The sequence below is a fragment of the Mercenaria mercenaria genome, unplaced genomic scaffold, assembly GCF_021730395.1.
Source record: "Mercenaria mercenaria strain notata unplaced genomic scaffold, MADL_Memer_1 contig_2431, whole genome shotgun sequence".
NCBI lineage: Eukaryota > Metazoa > Mollusca > Bivalvia > Venerida > Veneridae > Mercenaria > Mercenaria mercenaria.
The window spans coordinates 1-20943 of NW_026460489.1; the positions used below are offsets into that span (position 1 = coordinate 1).

Here is a 20943-nt window from a genome sequence, read left to right on the forward strand (position 1 = left end):
CATGACTTACCCCTTTAAAGAGAAAAAAAATTTTCAAAATTTTTTACTTATCTTGTCATGTTTTCTTGTCTCCATAGCTTTTGTTTTAAACAGGCGAAAAACTACAACCGGGGGCAATGCATTTTAAAAACTGAAAGTAAAAAATGCATGAATACACAAAAATTTACGTGTTGTCAGTATGACATTAATATCATGTAAAAACAGAGCTGCTTTTGAGAAAAGCGCATGTCTCCCACAACTGCCTAATCATCTGAATAGTAGTGTATGAGTCAGCCATGCACCAAGACCTCAACTCCTTATCAACTTTGAGTGCTTTGATTATAAAAAAACAAGTTTCAAGGGCCATAATTCCGAAGTGCCGGGCCGATTTGGCTAGTTATCGAACCGGGCCGAGACTTATTGACAAGATTTGTGACAGAAACAGACACACACAGAGACAGATAGACACAGACCAGGAGTAAATCAATATGTCTCCCACACCATGTGTGGGGGGAAACATAAATATTTACTCGATTGGTTCTTTTAATGTTGACATTATAAAAGAAAACATAGAAAGCTATAATAATATTCTTAAAAAAAAAACATCGAATGTGTGTCAGGGCGATTTTCATTATTTAATTAAAAACATACCAGTTTAATGTAACATCAAAGGCAGAAAGTTAATCATTATATTTAAAATAAATGAGGAAAATAAATACTACTGAGATAATTAGTAAAGCAGGTGCGACGAAAGCCCACACCAAACCATTGTCCACGGACAGCCAAACAACTAAATGAATGAAATACTTTTAAAACAGCTTTTCAAGTTATATAAAACAAAGACATACTTAAGATTTCTTACTTAAATTTTTATGTATAGATCTGGGAAACAAAACATTAAAAAACACAAAACATCGCATAAAACTTTCCCTATTTTTCAAAATGGATAGCAAAGTACAAAATGGTCAATAGGCTGAATACGCATTTGTTTTTTATACAAAATAACCCTGTGTACAAGTTGGAAATTTAAGCATTTACCACTTAATTATTCAGGGCTTGGCAGGCTTAACATTCCAGTCGGCAGAAGCGGGTCAAAAGTATGCAAGGGATATTTCGCTTTTTTAAAAAGATATATGTGGTGTTGTTCATATAAGTTACATAAGGGGAAAACAATGTTTTTATCACGACGAACAATTGCATTGAATGAACTCTTTTAATAACAAGGAAAAGAAAACAAATAAAAAAAGAGATAGTTAAAAACTTACAAATTCGATTTCCGTAGCCTTCAAGTTTTGATGCTCCGAGCAATATTCCCACAATAACGGCTGGCATCACTGAAAATTAAATCACAAATGAAAAAAAGAGTGTCTAAAAGGCACATGTTTCTGGTCTCTTAGAATCATTGAATGCACTCAGATTTTCTATGACGTGCCGTTTTGGTCAAAAGTGTTAAATCGCTTTAGCGATACCATAATAAACGCTTAAAGCGGTGCTTGTGGGCACAAGAGGTGTCGCGCATTTCAATATCTCCCTTAAAGAGACTTAGTGAAACCGAGTCTGCTTTTAGTTTCCTTGGTTGTTTTCTATGCCCCAAAGGATCTTCTTATTGGTTTTATTAATTATGACAAAAGCAATCAAATCTCAATAAAACTAAATAAAGACGTTAAATTGACATTATCACAAATGTCTTTGCAACGAACAATAAAGCAGTAGCATCTGATTCGGAGCAAAAAAAAGAAATATGTGAAAGAAATTATTTACACCATGAGAAAAGTAAATAAAATTTCACTTACGCCATGCGAAAAGTAAACAAAATGAAGCAGTTATTTACCAATGCGAAAAGTAAATAACGTGAAAGCAGTTATTTACCCCATGGGAAAAGTTAACAGAATGAAGCAATTATTTACGTCATGAGAAAAGAAATTAACTTGAAAGCATTTATTAACCGATGCAAAAATAAACAAAATAAACAAACACTTATTTACCCTTTGTGAAAAGTAAATAACATGAAAGCAGTTATTTACCCCATGCGAAAAGTAAACAAAATGAAAGAAGCTATTTCCCTGTGCAAAATGAAAGAAGTTAATTGTCCAACGCGAAAAGTATACAAAGTGAAAGCAAGTATTTATCCCATATAAAAAGTTAAAAAAAATGAAGGCAGTTATTTACTCCAGGCGAAATGTGAACAAAGCGGAGGCAGCTATCTACACAATGCAAAACGTGAACAAAGTGAAATCAGTTATTTGCCCCATGTGAAAAGTAAAAACGTGAAAGCAGTTATTTACCTCATCTGAATAGTAAACAATATGATAACAGTTTTTACCCCATGTAAAAACTAAACAAACAAAAGCAGGTATTCACCCCATGCAAATATTAAACAAACTGAAAGCAGGTATTTAACCCATGTAAAAGTAAACAAAACGAAAGCAATTATTTACCCCATGCAAAAAGTATACAAAGTGAAAACAATTATTTACCTCATGCAAGAAGTATCCAAAGTGTAAGCAGTTATTTACCCCGTGCGAAGAGTATACAAAGTGAAAGCAATTATTTACCCCATGCAAAAAGCATGCAAAATGTAAGCAGTTTTTTTACCCCATACGAAAAGTATACAAAGTGAAAGCATTATTTACCCCATGCAAAAAGTACGCAAAATGAAAGCAGTTTTTTACCCCATACGAAAAGTATACAAAGTGAAAGCAATTTTTTAACCCCATGCAAAAAGTATGCAAAAGAAAGCAGTTATTTAACACATACGAAAAGTATACAAAGTGAAAGCAGTTATTTACCCCATGCAAAAAGTACGCAAAATGAAAGCAGTTATTTACCCCGTGAGAAAATTATACAAAGTGAAAGCAATTATATACACCATACGAAAAGTATACAAAGTGAAACCCAGTTATTTACCCATGCTAGAAACAAGCATGCGCTTTACTCTCGACTTGAATTAAACACATATTTCACTTTTATAGTAATATCAATGCCTTCAACCAGCATAACACAAAACACAACCAAGTAGATATACTGTAGAACGGCAGCAATTAGAGCACATGCAACCTGTAAAAGACACGATTTTACTTAATATACATGTATATAAAATTGTTAAAAAGTCATTTTCAGCCAAATTATCAGACCCTTTGTATATACTGATATACGCGTACGTTCTCTTAACAACAAAATATAAATACGATAGGCATCGCTAACCAAACTTTAGTCTAGTTTTAAAGTTGCATTTTTGTCACTTAGTATTTATGCATATTCATGATAATATATAACCTTAGACAATTATTCCTTGTAGCATTTAAAATCAGTTTAGATATTTCTCCCTGAAAAATAATGGGCACCAATCACCATGTAAGCACAAAATGTTAAAGTCAGTTTTTTTGTAAATGTCGACCACTGAAAAATGAAAATATAACCTAAAGAAACAAACGCCTTAAATAACTCACAGTACCAACTTTTCTATCTCCACACCTGATTTTGATAGATTTGCATGAACACTTAACACAATGTTTAATGATTAGTTCAGTTAACTAAAACACATCAAAGATAACAATTGAACATAAATTCATGGAGCTGTGACAGTTGTTATAATAATATGATAAATAAAGTAACATAAGTATGGAACGCCGCAGCTGTCTATGTCGGGACATTTGATGTTATCATGTCATAGCGTGATGTTAACTTGTAAAAACAGTGTCTTTTTATGTTTAAAAGCTATGTTATTATGTCAAGATGGGGTGTTAACTTGTCAAAACAGTGTCTTATTATGTTAAAACCATGTTATCTTGTTAAAGTGTCGTGTGATTTTGTCAAACTGAGCTTGCTATTATGTTAAATTGCATATTATCTTGTCAAATTGTGGTGTTAGCTTGTCTAAATAGTATCTTATTATGTTAAAACGCTATGTTATCTTGTTATAGTGTCTACTGAGCGTGCAATTATTTTTAAAAAAGCTATGTTATTTATGTCAAAGTGTGGTGTTAACTTGTCGACACAGTGTCTTATTATGTCAAAAAGCTATGTTAATATTCAAAGTGTGGTGTTTAACTTGTCGAAAAAGTGTCTTATTAAATGTCAAAAACATGTTATTATGTCAAAGTGTGGTGTTAACTTGTCGAAACAGTGTCTTATTATGTCAAAAAGCTATGTTATTATGTCGAAGTGCGGTGTTAACTTGTCAAAACAGTGTCTTATTATGTTGAAAAGCTATTTTAACATGTCAAAGTATGATCTTGTTTGCAGAGTGTGTTACTATGTTAAAAGCTATGATATCTTGTTAAAGTACGTGTGATTTTGTTTACCGAGCGTGCTATTATGTAAAAAAGCTATGCTTTCTTGTAAAAGTGTTGTGTTAACTTGTCAAAACAGTGTCTTATTATTTAAAATGTTATTTTATCATGTCAAAGTGCATGTTATCATGCCCAAAATAATGTGGTGTTAACTTGTCGAAATGGTGTCTTATTATGTTAAGTGCTATGTTATTATGTCAAAGTACCATGTGACTTGTCTACAAAAGCGGTTATTATGTTAAAACGTTAGATATCATGTCAAAGTACCGTTGATCTTGTCTACCGAGCGTGCTATTATGTATAAGCTATGTTAATCTTGTCCAAGTGTGGTGTTAACTTGTCAAAACAGTATTTATTATGTTAATACGTTATATTATTATGTCAAAGTGTGATGTTAACTTGTCAAAACAGTGTCTTATTATGTTAAATGCTATGTTATTATGTCAAAATACCATTGATCTTGTCTAACCAGCGTGCTATTATGTTAAAAAGCTATGTTATCTTGCCAAAGTGTTGTGTTAACTTGTCAAAACTGTGTTTTAATTATGTTAATATCTATGTTATCATGTCGAAGAGGATGTTAACTTGTTCAAATAGTAACTTAAATCATGTTAACTAGTCCATTTTATCTTTCAAAGCGTTGTGTTAACTTGTCAAAACTGTGTCTTATATGTTAAAAAGCTATGTTATCATGTAAAAGAGTGATGTTAACTTGTCCAAACAGTACGTATTATGTTATTAGTCATGTTATTAGGGTCAAAATGTGGTGTTAACTTGTCAAAACAGTGTCGTATTATGTCACACAGCTATGTTATCTTCTTAAAGTACATTTAATCTTGTCTAGCTTTTTAAAACATAATAATACGCTCTATAACAAGATCGCACTGTACTTTGACATATTAACATGGGCTTGACATAATAAGACACAAATTTGGACAGGTTAACACCACACTTTGACATAATAACATAGTTTTTTGACATAATAAGACACTGTTTTGACAAGTTAACACCATACTTTGACATATTAACATAGCATTTTGACATAATAAGACACTGATTTGACAATTTAAAACACAATACTTTGACATGATAACATAGTTTTTTAACATAATAAGACACTGTTTTGACAAGTTAAGACCACACTTTGACATGATAACATAAAATGTCCCGACAAAAAGACACTGCGGCGTTCCATAATAATGAGTCTAACTTTGCGCTGGTCGCTATGCAGCAAGTTGTACCCTCTGCAGACTAAAAAAAAAGTTTGTGGCCAACATTAAAACTATCCAAGGGATAGGATATGCTCTCATCCATATTTCTGCAGTCACTGTGGTGATTTTGTGAGACATTAGCGGCGCAATGTTAACTTGCGAAAAAAAACGAGTGCATACAGCATCTACTTCTGATGCAAAGGATATCATCACTTTGTTGGATCTTCATTCTTATTAAGAAATGATTTCACATTTTGCTCCTCGACTAAGTATTTGAAAAATTATTAACGTAAATGTACTTTCTGACTCGCGTCATCCATTAATGTGGTGCCATTAGTGACGTCAAAAACCTGATATATGAACTTACCACATACACTTATTTATGATAGTCCCCAGTTACTTCCCCCTTTTTTTCTAATACGCAATTTGCATGTCATTATAAACATCATAACCTTTACTTCCGACCAGGGATACCTGACAGTGACGTCATATTGTGTTTACTTTCCAATGTTTACCTTTTATTGTACTGATTATCATTATTTTCTTTAAACCCAAAAACCTTATGGATACGTAGCCCAGAGGATAACGGCGCTGTCGTAATAACCGAAAGGTACCGAGTTCGAATCCGGTCGGTGGATTTTTTTTCCCGCGTAGCATTTCACATTCATTTATATTTTATCTTGATTTTTGTGTTTCACGAATTATGCATACAGAATAAATTGTGTAGAAAACGTTAGTCATTTTCATTCCACATAAAAAAGTCTGAATGTCTAAGAACACTTTTTTAACTGTAACGAGCCTTGGAGAATAATGAGAAAGCAATATCAATTCTAAAACACATGGACTGACTGGCATATGTACATTAATATTTGGGATACTTCATAATAAAAATGGTTGATAATTAAAAAGAACTAACAAAAAAAACATATAAAAACAACATTTCAACAACAAATCAAAGGGAAGCAAAATGTAACTGGTCTTTCAAACAAAAAATTTTTTTGCTACAAAAAAAAATATAAAATATCCTCGCCTAACGTTTCGAACTTACAAACTCCTCATGACAAGTAGCCAACACATCCACTGGGCCATACCTTACTTAAGATTCTGATATGATAAGGGCATATTTTTTATTTAATATAAGTATACATGCGTTCGGGGATATTCCATTGTTATTTATAGTTTGTTGACAAAATGCGTCACTGTCAAAAATTGTCGGTGGATTAGTACATATCTTTTAAACCCCAAAAGGGAAGTATACTTTATGTCAAATCAATAAAAATAAGTTTACACAATCCCTTAAAGGTAAATATTTGAGTTCATACAATTATTTGCCGATAGCATAGAAATAACTAAATTTAGTTTTTTACATGTAGTTACTAATGCTTTAATGGTATTGTTTGATATTCTTTCTTCAATATTGACCTACAGTTAGGCCAGAGTTCTTTGATTTTTCGTTACTCAGACCCGCCGACCCTAATTTTTCCCTCATTTTCGAAAAAAATAAAAATTGAAATTTCAAAAATTTTAAAATTATTTTCGGCGACGATCGATGTTTTGCTGCATTCTGACGACGACGACAACGTCGATATTCGTCAGCGCATTATCCGTCAGTGTCATATAGGCGCAATTTCCGCTCAAATGGAAGCGTCTCCCGTACGTAAACAAAAAACTTTAGTGAAATTTAAGATTGTCTTTGAACGATTTATGCGCGATGGAAAAGCGGAATATTTGGTTTGTGATCTAGTATATAGACAATAAAACAACGAAAAACAAGTTCTGTAAAGGTTACGGTCAGTAACGTGTCTCAAAATGTTAGAAAAACATAGATTTACCCGACGTAAATGACAACGGCAACATTGAATGTGAATGTGACATGACTTTGGCAGTTAATAATATGAATTAAGGCACTGCCTAGCATAGGGATTTATCTTTTATACTTACGAAGAAATATTCAACACTCAAAAGAAAGTGAAACTTCGCTCTAAACAGTGAAGTTTACATTTAGTGTCATCATACCTTTAACAGCGAATATCATACTTTGCAAAATTTATGGGAAGCCGTTTTGTACATAAGGTGTCACCCCGGTATAGAAGTACTTCCGGGTCGTTGTATCCTAGAAAGTAGTTCTTTGAAATTTTGAAGTTCCCAATTTAACGCTATCCCTACTTTGACATGTTATATTCCAAATGTATTTATTGATACTGTGTACATTTTTTGTCATTTCTGATGTCTTTAACAGTTGTTTTATGTGTGTTTTTCAGGATTACATTTCTGTGCGGAAGGATTAAAAAACTACACCAGACTGGTGGCCATGACAGATGTCAGTGGGAAATTTAAACATGGACTAGATACTTTGATGTGTAGCAAAAAAGTTCATCGTTGATGGTGGTGTTTTTCTGTGATATATTGACTGGGATAGTATTACTCTTCAGAAATACAGAGCTGTCAATGCTGCAATTTTGTTGTGAAATTCACAATCCATGTCCAAAAGTGCTTGTTTTACTATACAGCAAAGAAGGAGAAATTGTACCGGGCCGACACCTATATGGCAAATTCAGAAAGTGGAATATCTCAGCAACCATAGGGTTTACAGTCATGAAACTTCACACACTAGTAGCTGATAACAATACAAATCAGTGGCTAAAAGGAAAATTTCCAAGGTTTGTGAAATTTTAATTTTATTCAAATTTTAAAAATTCAGTAGTTGAATTTTCTTTGAATTTTGAGTAATAGTTGTCTCCTCTTGATTTGTCAGTCTTCTACTATAGTGCAAAGACACTGAACAAGCAGGAAGCTTTAAAAAAGGCTATATAAAAAGTAGACACATATTTTTTCACTTTAATTTTAAGAAAAAAATATAAATTTAAATTTCTTAAATTTTTTTAAAAAAAATTTCTATTTCGCATAGCGTCTCTTTTCCGAAGAATTTATAAGTATATATATGTGAACATGTTACATAGTGCCGCAGTAGACCGTGATGAACAGTGTCCCTATGTGTGGAAGCTTTACATTTTGGACCGGATGGGTTTTATAAATGAGGCTATAGTCGGTTTCGTAACAGGAGTCGGAGAGACTGGTTGCTTGTCGGGCCTGGATCTCGAACCGGTCACGGTGTTATTACACTGATGTTAAAGCCAGTCAGCAGGCGTCTCATATATGATATAAAGAAATTTTGTGAATATTCGTTCCCTTGCGTATGAGACGCATAACTAATATTACACGAAATAATTATTTTTCTCATTTCAGTCAAATCCAATGTGCTACCGGCATTTTGGCATTGAAGGACATTGCTTACCGGTGTGCCGAGTGCATTTGTTGGCATTATTAATGTATAACAAGTTTTCTTTACACTGACAGGACATTGGTTGTGTTACACAGGGAATTACATGGAGGTTGCTTCAGTGTGATAAAATAGTTGTTGTTGTTGTTGTTGTTTGTGTATTATTTTATTTATTCATTTGCTTTTTTTCAGTTTAGAACATATTCCGAGCTTTCAGCTTCAGCCCGCATCAGACTCGTCATATACATTCTGCCTTGAATGGGATGCTTCTATTCTGATTTGCTTTTCAGGTTTACAATGCAGGTCTGTGTTACTAAGAAAATATTTAACGGGGCTGATTTCCTGGGTCGGCCTCGTGCAGTTTCCTTAATATGTATTTGTCCTGGTACCGACTGGAAACACAACTTGACGGTATTTGTATTTCAGTTTTGCTCGATTCATTCTACTTCATTCTTTAGATAGGACTTTTCCTGTTGGGACTTTTATTCATGTTTTTCTGTATGTTGTTTTTTCATAGCATTTATGTGTTTCAATTCTTTTAAATGTGCATTTCAGATACTTTGTTGTCTGTGCTGAAAGAGGTTGTCTGGTAATAGTTATTTTAATATTCTTTTCACTGTTTCAGCTAACATATATGTAGAAAATTATTCAGTTTCAGTGTTTTAATGACAGACTTCCTGTAAAGTTCCTGAACCAGTTGATATCAGAATGATAAAGAAATGATAGATGGTACCAATCTGTGAATATTATGTCACTTTTTTCTATAGGTGTTCCTGATCACACTTAGAACTATACACACACACTCAGCTGTTTCTCAAGAAAGGCCGACACCGGTTCACAATCTTTCTTTTGTCATTTGCAGGCGATGAATTCCATATGTCAGAAGGAAATTTAGAATCGTACAACCAGTCAGCAGCTACCCATAAACCAGACCAACCTATTAAGTCGAGCGGGCAGAAGCTGTGATTCCCAGTGTAACACCGGAGAATGACGGCTAGTTTTCGGTAAGCGATTTACATGTTCCACCGGTGCATTGCCCTCTGGTCCTAATGTCTTTAGTCAGAACTGTAGCCTATAATGTCAGTAACTGCTTGACAGTTTCAGGGGTACCCTGAGCTGTGTCTGGCTCCAGTTGGAGTTCTTGACCTTCCGCACTTGCCTGCTTCCAAGATGGCGTGGATCGGCTTTGCATTTGGCGTTTCAGGCATTGTTCGACTTAGCCGAAGAAATAATTCATTTTAAGATAGGCTGTGATGTATTGATCTGTTTTAAATTCCAGTAATTGTCAAAAATATAATCACATAATTTGGGCTTTGCTTGTGGGTTTTGGTCTTTCAATCATTAACAGTTTTTATTTTTCTGCAATTTGTAGTGGATAAATTATGCATTTTTACTAAAAATTGCATATTTTTAAAGTAAATACTCATTTTGATACTCATTTTTCAAATAAATAAGCTTAAAGTTACATAAAACATACTATAAGCATTAACTAGTGATATCACAGTTGATTTCATGAAAAACTGATTGAAATTTTCAGAAGGAAGGCAAATTTTGTAATGTGCCTTTTTCTTCAAAATTCCGGTTTTCCGAGCCAATTTCTCAGCAATGTAGGTCTAATGTTTGAAATGTTTTCTGCGGGACAAAATTTTCTTTGTGATGACAATGTCTTGTGTAACTTTTCTCGCAAAACCCTAAGTTACAAGATTTTATGGGGAAAATTTGGCTAAATTAAAAATTTGATAAGATTTAGGTGTCACCCCCCCGGTATAGAAGTACTTCCGGGTCGTTGTATCCTAGAAAGTAGTTCTTTGAATTTTGAAGTTCCCAATTTAAACGCTATCCCTACTTTGACATTTATATTCCAAATGTATTTATTGATACTGTGTACATTTTTTGTCATTTCTGATGTCTTTAACAGTTGTTTTATGTGTGTTTTTCAGGATTACATTTCTGTGCGGAAGGATTAAAAAACTACACCAGACTGGTGGCCATGACAGATGTCAGTGGGAAATTTAAACATGGACTAGATACTTTGATGTGTAGCAAAAAAGTTCATCGTTGATGGTGGTGTTTTTCTGTGATATATTGACTGGGATAGTATTACTCTTCAGAAATACAGAGCTGTCAATGCTGCAATTTTGTTGTGAAATTCACAATCCATGTCCAAAAGTGCTTGTTTTACTATACAGCAAAGAAGGAGAAATTGTACCGGGCCGACACCTATATGGCAAATTCAGAAAGTGGAATATCTCAGCAACCATAGGGTTTACAGTCATGAAACTTCACACACTAGTAGCTGATAACAATACAAATCAGTGGCTAAAAGGATATTTCCAAGGTTTGTGAAATTTTAATTTTATTCAAATTTTAAAAATTCAGTAGTTGAATTTTCTTTGAATTTTGAGTAATAGTTGTCTCCTCTTGATTTGTCAGTCTTCTACTATAGTGCAAAGACACTTAACAAGCAGGAAGCTTTAAAAAAGGCTATATAAAAAGTAGACACATAGTTTTTCACTTTAATTTTAAGAAAAAAATATAAATTTAAATTTCTTAAATTTTTTTAAAAAAAATTTCTATTTCGCATAGCGTCTCTTTTCCGAAGAATTTATAAGTATATATATGTGAACATGTTACATAGTGCCGCAGTAGACCGTGGATGAACAGTGTCGTATGTGTGGAAGCTTTACATTTTGGACCGGATGGGTTTATAAATGAGGCCTATAGTCGTTTCGTAACAGGCGTTCGAGAGACTGGTTGCTTGTCGGCCTGGATCTCGAACCGGTCACGGTGTTATTACACTGATGTTAAAGCCAGTCACAGGGCGTCTCATATATGATATAAAGAAATTTTGTGAATATTCGTTCCCTTGCGTATGAGACGCATAACTAATATTACACGAAATAATTATTTTTCTCATTTCAGTCAAATCCAATGTGCTACCGGCATTTTGGCATTGAAGGACATTGCTTTTACCGGTGTGCCTAGTGCATTTGTTGGCATTATTATGTATAACAAGTTTTCTTTACACTGACAGGACATTGGTTGTATTACACAGGGAATTACATGGAGGTTGCTTCAGTGTGATAAAATAGTTGTTGTTGTTGTTGTTGTTTGTGTAATTATTTTTATTTATTCATTTGTTTTTTTTAGTTTAGAACATATTCCGAGCTTCAGCTTCAGCCCGCATCAGGCCGTCGTCAGATACATTCTGCCTTGAATGGGATGCTTCTATTCTGATTTGCTTTTCAGGTTACAATGCAGGTCTGTGTTACTAAGAAAATTTTAACGGGGCTGATTTCCTGGGTCGGCCTCGTGCAGTTTCCTTAATATGTATTTGTCCTGGTACCGACTGGAAACACAACTTGACGGTATTTGTATTTCAGTTTTGCTCGATTCATTCTACTTCATTCTTTAGATAGGACTTTTCCTGTTGGGACTTTTATTCATGTTTTTCTGTATGTTGTTTTTTCATAGCATTTATGTGTTTCAATTCTTTTAAATGTGCATTTCAGATACTTTGTTGTCTGTGCTGAAAGAGGTTGTCTGGTAATAGTTATTTTAATATTCTTTTCACTGTTTCAGCTAACATATATGTAGAAAATTATTCAGTTTCAGTGTTTTTAATGACAGACTTCCTGTAAAGTTCCTGAACCAGTTGATATCAGAATGATAAAGAAATGATAGATGGTACCAATCTGTGAATATTATGTCACTTTTTTCTATAGGTGTTCCTGATCACACTTAGAACTATACACACACACTCAGCTGTTTCTCAAGAAAGGCCGACACCGGTTCAAAATCTTTCTTTTTGTGATTTGCAGGCGATGAATTCCATATGTCAGAAGGAAATTTAGAATCGTACAACCAGTCAGCAGCTACCCATAAACCAGACCAACCTATTAAGTCGAGCGGGCAGAAGCTGTGATTCCCAGTGTAACACCGGAGAATGACGGCTAGTTTTCGGTAAGCGATTTACATGTTCCACCGGTGCATTGCCCTCTGGTCCTAATGTCTTTAGTCAGAACTGTAGCCTATAATGTCAGTAACTGCTTGACAGTTTCAGGGGTACCCTGACTGTGTCTGGCTCCAGTTGGAGTTCTTGACCTTCCGCACTTGCCTGCTTCCAAGATGGCGTGGATCGGCTTTGCATTTGGCGTTTCAGGCATTGTTCGACTTAGCCGAAGAAATAATTCATTTTAAGATAGGCTGTGATGTATTGATCTGTTTTACTTCCAGTAATTGTCATAAATATAATCACATATTGGTCTTTGCTTGTGGGTTTTTTGGGCTTTCAATCATTAACAGTTTCATTTTTCTGCAATTGTAGTGGGTAAATTATGCATTTTTTACTAAAAATTGCATATTTTTAAAGTAAATACTCATTTTGATACATCATTTTTTCAAAATAAATAAGCTTAAAGTTACATAAAACATACTATAAGCATTAACTAGTGATATCACAGTTATTTCATGAAAATCTGATTGAAATTTTCAGAAGGGAAAGGGAAATTTTGTAATGTGCCTTTTTTCTTCAAAATTCCGGTTTCCGAGCCAATTTCTCAGCAAGTAGGTCTAATGTTTGAAATGTTTCTGCGGGACAAAATTTTCTTGTGATGACAATGTCTTGTGTAACTTTTCTCGCAAAACCCTAAGTTACAAGATTTTATGGGGAAAATTTGGCTAAATTAAAAATTTGATAAGATTTAGGTGTCACCCCGGTATAGAAGTACTTCCGGGTCGTTGTATCCTAGAAAGTAGTTCTTTGAAATTTTGAAGTTCCCAATTTAACGCTATCCCTACTTTGACATGTTATATTCCAAATGTATTTATTGATACTGTGTACATTTTTTGTCATTTCTGATGTCTTTAACAGTTGTTTTATGTGTGTTTTTTCAGGATTACATTTCTGTGCGGAAGGATTAAAAAACTACACCAGACTGGTGGCCATGACAGATGTCAGTGGGAAATTTAAACATGGACTAGATACTTTGATGTGTAGCAAAAAAGTTCATCGTTGATGGTGGTGTTTTTCTGTGATATATTGACTGGGATAGTATTACTCTTCAGAAATACAGAGCTGTCAATGCTGCAATTTTGTTGTGAAATTCACAATCCATGTCCAAAAGTGCTTGTTTTACTATACAGCAAAGAAGGAGAAATTGTACCGGGCCGACACCTATATGGCAAATTCAGAAAGTGGAATATCTCAGCAACCATAGGGTTTACAGTCATGAAACTTCACACACTAGTAGCTGATAACAATACAAATCAGTGGCTAAAAGGATATTTCCAAGGTTTGTGAAATTTTAATTTTATTCAAATTTTAAAAATTCAGTAGTTGAATTTTCTTTGAATTTTGAGTAATAGTTGTCTCCTCTTGATTTGTCAGTCTTCTACTATAGTGCAAAGACACTGAACAAGCAGGAAGCTTTAAAAAAGGCTATATAAAAAGTAGACACATAGTTTTTCACTTAATTTTAAGAAAAAATATAAAAATTTTAAAATTTTTTAAATTTTTTTAAAAAAAATTTCTATTTCGCATAGCGTCTCTTTTCCGAAGAATTTATAAGTATATATAAAGTGAACATGTTACATAGTGCCGCAGTAGACCCTGGATGAACAGTGTCGTATGTGTGGGAAGCTTTACATTTTTGGACCGGATGGGTTTATAAATGAGGCTATAGTCGGTTTCGTAACAGGAGTCGGAGAGACTGGTTGCTTGTCGGGCCTGGATCTCGAACCGGTCACGGTGTTATTACACTGATGTTAAAGCCAGTCAGCAGGCGTCTCATATATGATATAAAGAAATTTTGTGAATATTCGTTCCCTTGCGTATGAGACGCATAACTAATATTACACGAAATAATTATTTTTCTCATTTCAGTCAAATCCAATGTGCTACCGGCATTTTGGCATTGAAGGACATTGCTTACCGGTGTGCCGAGTGCATTTGTTGGCATTATTAATGTATAACAAGTTTTCTTTACACTGACAGGACATTGGTTGTATTACACAGGGAATTACATGGAGGTTGCTTCAGTGTGATAAAATAGTTGTTGTTGTTGTTGTTGTTTGTGTATTATTTTATTTATTCATTTGTTTTTTTCAGTTTAGAACATATTCCGAGCTTTCAGCTTCAGCCCGCATCAGGCCGTCGTCAGATACATTCTGCCTTGAATGGGATGCTTCTATTCTGATTTGCTTTTCAGGTTTACAATGCAGGTCTGTGTTACTAAGAAAATATTTAACGGGGCTGATTTCCTGGGTCGGCCTCGTGCAGTTTCCTTAATATGTATTTGTCCTGGTACCGACTGGAAACACAACTTGACGGTATTTGTATTTCAGTTTTGCTCGATTCATTCTACTTCATTCTTTAGATAGGACTTTTCCTGTTGGGACTTTTATTCATGTTTTTCTGTATGTTGTTTTTTCATAGCATTTATGTGTTTCAATTCTTTTAAATGTGCATTTCAGATACTTTGTTGTCTGTGCTGAAAGAGGTTGTCTGGTAATAGTTATTTTAATATTCTTTTCACTGTTTCAGCTAACATATATGTAGAAAATTATTCAGTTTCAGTGTTTTAATGACAGACTTCCTGTAAAGTTCCTGAACCAGTTGATATCAGAATGATAAAGAAATGATAGATGGTACCAATCTGTGAATATTATGTCACTTTTTTCTATAGGTGTTCCTGATCACACTTAGAACTATACACACACACTCAGCTGTTTCTCAAGAAAGGCCGACACCGGTTCACAATCTTTCTTTTGTCATTTGCAGGCGATGAATTCCATATGTCAGAAGGAAATTTAGAATCGTACAACCAGTCAGCAGCTACCCATAAACCAGACCAACCTATTAAGTCGAGCGGGCAGAAGCTGTGATTCCCAGTGTAACACCGGAGAATGACGGCTAGTTTTCGGTAAGCGATTTACATGTTCCACCGGTGCATTGCCCTCTGGTCCTAATGTCTTTAGTCAGAACTGTAGCCTATAATGTCAGTAACTGCTTGACAGTTTCAGGGGTACCCTGAGCTGTGTCTGGCTCCAGTTGGAGTTCTTGACCTTCCGCACTTGCCTGCTTCCAAGATGGCGTTGGATCGGCTTTGCATTTGGCGTTTCAGGCATTGTTCGACATAGCCGAAGAAATAATTCATTTTAAGATAGGCTGTGATGTATTATGATCTGTTTTTACTTCCAGTAATTGTCATAAATATAATCACATATTGGTCTTTGCTTGTGGGTTTTGGTCTTTCAATCATAACAGTTTCATTTTTCTGCAATTGTAGTGGATAAATTATGCATTTTTTACTAAAAATTGCATATTTTTAAAGTAAATACTCATTTTGATACATCATTTTTCAAAATAAATAAGCTTAAAGTTACATAAAACATACTATAAGCATTAACTAGTGATATCACAGTTGATTTCATGAAAATCTGATTGAAATTTTTCAGAAGGAAGGCAAATTTTGTAATGTGCCTTTTTTCTTCAAAATTCCGGTTTCCGAGCCAATTTCTCAGCAATGTAGGTCTAATGTTTGAAATGTTTCTGCGGGACAAAATTTTCTTTGTGATGACAATGTCTTGTGTAACTTTTCTCGCAAAACCCTAAGTTACAAGATTTTATGGGGAAAATTTGGCTAAATTAAAAATTTGATAAGATTTAGGTGTCACCCCGGTATAGAAGTACTTCCGGGTCGTTGTATCCTAGAAAGTAGTTCTTTGAAATTTTGAAGTTCCCAATTTAACGCTATCCCTACTTTGACATGTTATATTCCAAATGTATTTATTGATACTGTGTACATTTTTTGTCATTTCTGATGTCTTTAACAGTTGTTTTATGTGTGTTTTTCAGGATTACATTTCTGTGCGGAAGGATTAAAAAACTACACCAGACTGGTGGCCATGACAGATGTCAGTGGGAAATTTAAACATGGACTAGATACTTTGATGTGTAGCAAAAAAGTTCATCGTTGATGGTGGTGTTTTTCTGTGATATATTGACTGGGATAGTATTACTCTTCAGAAATACAGAGCTGTCAATGCTGCAATTTTGTTGTGAAATTCACAATCCATGTCCAAAAGTGCTTGTTTTACTATACAGCAAAGAAGGAGAAATTGTACCGGGCCGACACCATAAACCGAAACCGGAAAACATCGAAAAAATTGTCTCAGTATATGCAGACAACAAAGACGAATAACTTTATACGGACGTTACCGTCTCGGGGATTTTCATCCTCGGCGCTTCGCGCCGTGGATAAATCCCCTATAAGCATTGTGTGCTATTATAGCAAAATAATCATCAAACAATTTGTCCAAATTTCATTCAAAACTCAAAGTTCGGCAAAAACCAGATATGGAGATAGAACAGTTGTTGAATACCTTTATTTAAAATACTCGTCGAAGGTGCAAATTTATGACTTTAAAAAACACTTACATTGCTTTCCGTGCTGTCAACTCCAGACAAAAAAGTGATATAGGCAATCATAAGCGCAGCACACAAATTCATCAGCACTGTCGTGCGGTCATTTCGCAAATACCTATCATAAGTAATAAAAATATAAAGATATTATCGTTACAATTTACACTTGACTAGATTAGAAATTAGTATAGTTTTTTTTAGGATGGGGAATCACGTCGACACAGTTCAAGTTGTATGGCAGCTTTTCCAGCTTTGGAAGACAGAGTTCTACACCAATCAAGGTTTCGAACCCACATCACTGACGAGTGAGTGACTCGAAGCCAACAGCCTTTACCACTTGGTTCCGGAGGCCCTTCAGAAGAGCTGTAATTAAAGTTATGCATATGGGCACTGCTGTGTTGTCATTTCCTAAGTTCCTACTTTATATAAAATTATGGAAAAAGATGTTTAACATTTACGTTGTTGTCCAAACATTTTTTTCTGATTTTGACATGATTAGTTTTTTTTTTGCTGCGTAAATAAGATTGTGGACTGTTATACATATTTGTATACTTACTTCCAAAGAATGAAATACACTCCAAACGTTACCGACAGAAATGCCATGGACACTCCGATACCAACAATGGAAATAATCCGCAGAGCCTTTGAGGAAGCATCAGCCTGTGTTTAAACGGTGAGTGCGTGAGGTGCAATTTACGGCGATTCGACACACAAAGATCATATGTTACCGACTGTTAAAAAAGAGTCAGATATAATAGAAAAAATGGAATCACAAATAAACAATGAACATTTTTTTTGACAACAGACCGAGCGACAGTATTTGTTACGAAGGAAGTCAAAATATATTTTATAAGGCGAGTTCCAAACGGTATATTAAAGCTGATAGCGCCGTCAAGACTGAAAATAGTGTAACGCGTGTAATTCACCAGAAGAAGTTCCTCCAGTTCTTTCTCAAAACACTAATACATACATGTACATTTGTGTATTTCAGAGCTGATGAATCCGTGTTTTTAACCCGAAATGTATGATCTTAACGTCTCGCGCGAACCTCCCCCCACCCCCCTCCAAAAAAAACACGATGAAAGTGAAAGAAAATAATTCCTCGAAAACTAATAAACTATCATTGTTTTATAAAAAAACGATGACTCGAAGTTTTAGGAGATGAATTTATAAAAGGAGTACACGATTTAAAAATTTCCGATTAATCAAAATTCATATTTATCCGCACTGAAGAACAGTTCCGTTTCAGTGAAATCATACAGATGATATTTTTATTTCAGTGTAAGACTGAAATATCATTCACGAGTGAACACCAGATGCAATAGTTTCACGAGTGGCATGGCCAAGAGTGAAAATGTAAGAAAATGTGAATATGAGTGAACGATATTTTAATCTTACTTGTAAAACAAATTTTCTTTTTATTTCATGATTTCATTTTTTTACTTAATTTACACATTTTATAGTTTCTTACCAGTGAAAAGTATATTTGATTTTTTTTTTCACTATGAAAATACCAGATATATTCACTCTAGTATTTCAATAATTCACCGAAAAACATGTAAACGATTGAATTATCCAGCTGTATAATAAATTGTTTAATTGCAATAAATCATGGAATACATAACCAATAACTCTTTAGTTGTTAAATCACTGTAGGAGCATACAAAAACGTTGAAAGTTGAGAAACAACGATCACACAAGTTTCAATACAAAATACAAAATTGTTTTACCTCTCTAAAAGGGCTCATCAGAACTGCAAAATTAGTAACATGGTCACACGTACAGACAGACACGTTGTCATTCGTGGATTCAAGCTTGCATCCCTCAGTAGACCAATACCCGCTTGTCTCGCTGGAAACCGTGTTAAAGATAAAGCGGAACTATTATGTATTTGTTCGAATTACACAATATCAGAAATAAGAACCGTATAAGTAGTTACTAGTATAACATAAAGTAAGAAATATGAAATCTAAAAAAAACTACATATACCTGTGTGGGTATTGGTACTTTGCGAAACGGAACGAAACGAGAGAGGAAAGGCTAATTTGGTTATATATATGTATTATGTAATTAAAGATGCTGACAACTACAAATAAAAAAAAAAGTTTGAAGGAGAATCAGATTTTATAACACGCAGTTACGTGCAAGGAAATATGCAAAAAGTATTTCCTTTACAAACATACAAACTGTCCTATTATCTCTAAACATAAAAAGGCGACTTGCAGATCCAGGCTCGGCAATTATACATACATACAACCATAAGTGAGTATTTCATATGTCCGGCTCTATTGCATGTCAATGTATCTTTTAATGGTACATGTATCTATGAAGGTACATAGGTTATGTACATAGTTATAGTTGGTTGCATGGTACCAGTGATTTCCGGATATGGCTTTGTTAAGCAGTCGCCAATTACTTGAAAATAGTGACTTGCAGATCCAGGCTTAACCATTATTGTACACGCAAACATAAACGGTTATAAGACATGAATTCCTGAAATATTTCATGTAAATAAATTGAAATTTTCTTGTTTCGTTCCGTTCGCAAAGTACCAAACCTGTGTGGGATTGGTACTTTGCGAAACGGAACGAAACTAGACAAAATCTATTTCATTTCTTTATGTTTTGCGTATCATGTTTTTCATGGGACATATACATCATTCGACAGTTTATGTTTTAAAAAGACTTTATATATATCCGGTACATCATATAGGGTTGCTCTAGTTCAAATACTTATTATACTATTGCGCTTGTTAACAGATGTATGCATTTATAATCATTCAGTGTTATGCTTTTAACTACTATGAATGTATATCAAAGAAAAGATAGGGTTTTATTCCTTTTCACCGATATATCTAACCCCTTTTAATGTTTGTTTCGTTCCTTTTTCGCAAATACCAATACCTGTGTGGGTAATGGTACTTGCGTAACGGAACGAAACAAGACAAAACATGTTCATACTTGATTTTTTTGCATATCATTAGTTTCATCGAACATTATACATCATTCAACAACTGATGTTTATACAGGGTCGTGTAATTTACTATAATATTTTGTTTTTTAAAAATTTTTTAATTTGATGTTTTATTTCCCCCCATATGGTGCCCCTCGTTCCGTTTCGTTTCGTTTCGTTCCGTTTCGCAAAGTACCAATAGCCCTACATATGTATTTGTGATTAAATACAAATTATATCACGTAACGGAATGAAACAAAATTGTTCCAAATATTGGCACAGGTTTTATCTCTGCACAAATATCTAATTGTAAAGACAGGCACGCCATATATAGTCTGCAATGAGTTCACTGTAAATTTATCTCATATAACATTACCTCTGGAATTCCCAAAACACACATAATGGCGCAGTGAGATTTTTCTGTAAAGAAAACTATGTTTTTATATAACACAAGTGATAATTTCAAAGTACCACCGCTATATATCACAAACTATTCTCACTACAAATCACCCAAAAAAAGATGCTGCAGACGACATGTACTTCTCTAATTAACACACCAACTGTTTGTAATTTGTCATGTAGATCTAATTAAAGTAATGATTTAAAAATATCAATTTGAGAAGAAAAACGTTAAAACACATTAAAACGAACACAAATGAATAAAGTGCGAAATATCAGTGCAAGTCCCGGCCCGACCTTTTGGGCCCAAAATTATGACTGTAGTAAAAACCCACATAAAATATGTTTAAAGTTGGGGTCAACGTTTTATGAAATTTAAAATTTTGCTTTTAAAATTTTTAAACC

At 34.1% G+C, this 20943-nt stretch overlaps 1 protein-coding gene and 1 long non-coding RNA gene across 2 annotated transcripts; one reads left to right on the forward strand and one right to left on the reverse strand.

Moving 5' to 3' along the window:
- Window positions 1–1255: 1255 nt before the first annotated feature.
- On the reverse strand, window positions 1256–20554 carry LOC128552354 (adhesion G-protein coupled receptor G2-like). Its single transcript, XM_053533382.1, has 5 exons — window positions 20516–20554; window positions 18918–19038; window positions 17744–17847; window positions 17203–17305; window positions 1256–1313 (listed from the first exon to the last, which is right to left on the reverse strand). Exons 2-5 carry the CDS (start codon window positions 18933–18935, stop codon window positions 1311–1313), a joined length of 228 nt encoding a protein of 75 aa, XP_053389357.1. The 5' UTR covers window positions 18936–19038; window positions 20516–20554; the 3' UTR covers window positions 1256–1310.
- Window positions 9444–16901, forward strand: LOC128552355 (uncharacterized). Its single transcript, XR_008369049.1, has 6 exons — window positions 9444–9766; window positions 10703–11100; window positions 12584–12725; window positions 13659–14056; window positions 15544–15685; window positions 16621–16901. It is a non-coding gene; the product is annotated as an uncharacterized LOC128552355 (long non-coding RNA).
- Window positions 20555–20943: the final 389 nt, after the last annotated feature.

Excerpts from the sequence above, each read along its gene's own strand:
- LOC128552354 (XM_053533382.1), bottom strand. Across the intron at positions 17,306-17,743 it reads GTGTATTTCATTCTTTGGAA|GTATTTGCGAAATGACCGCA; the intron begins GTAAGTATACAA and ends TACTTATGATAG.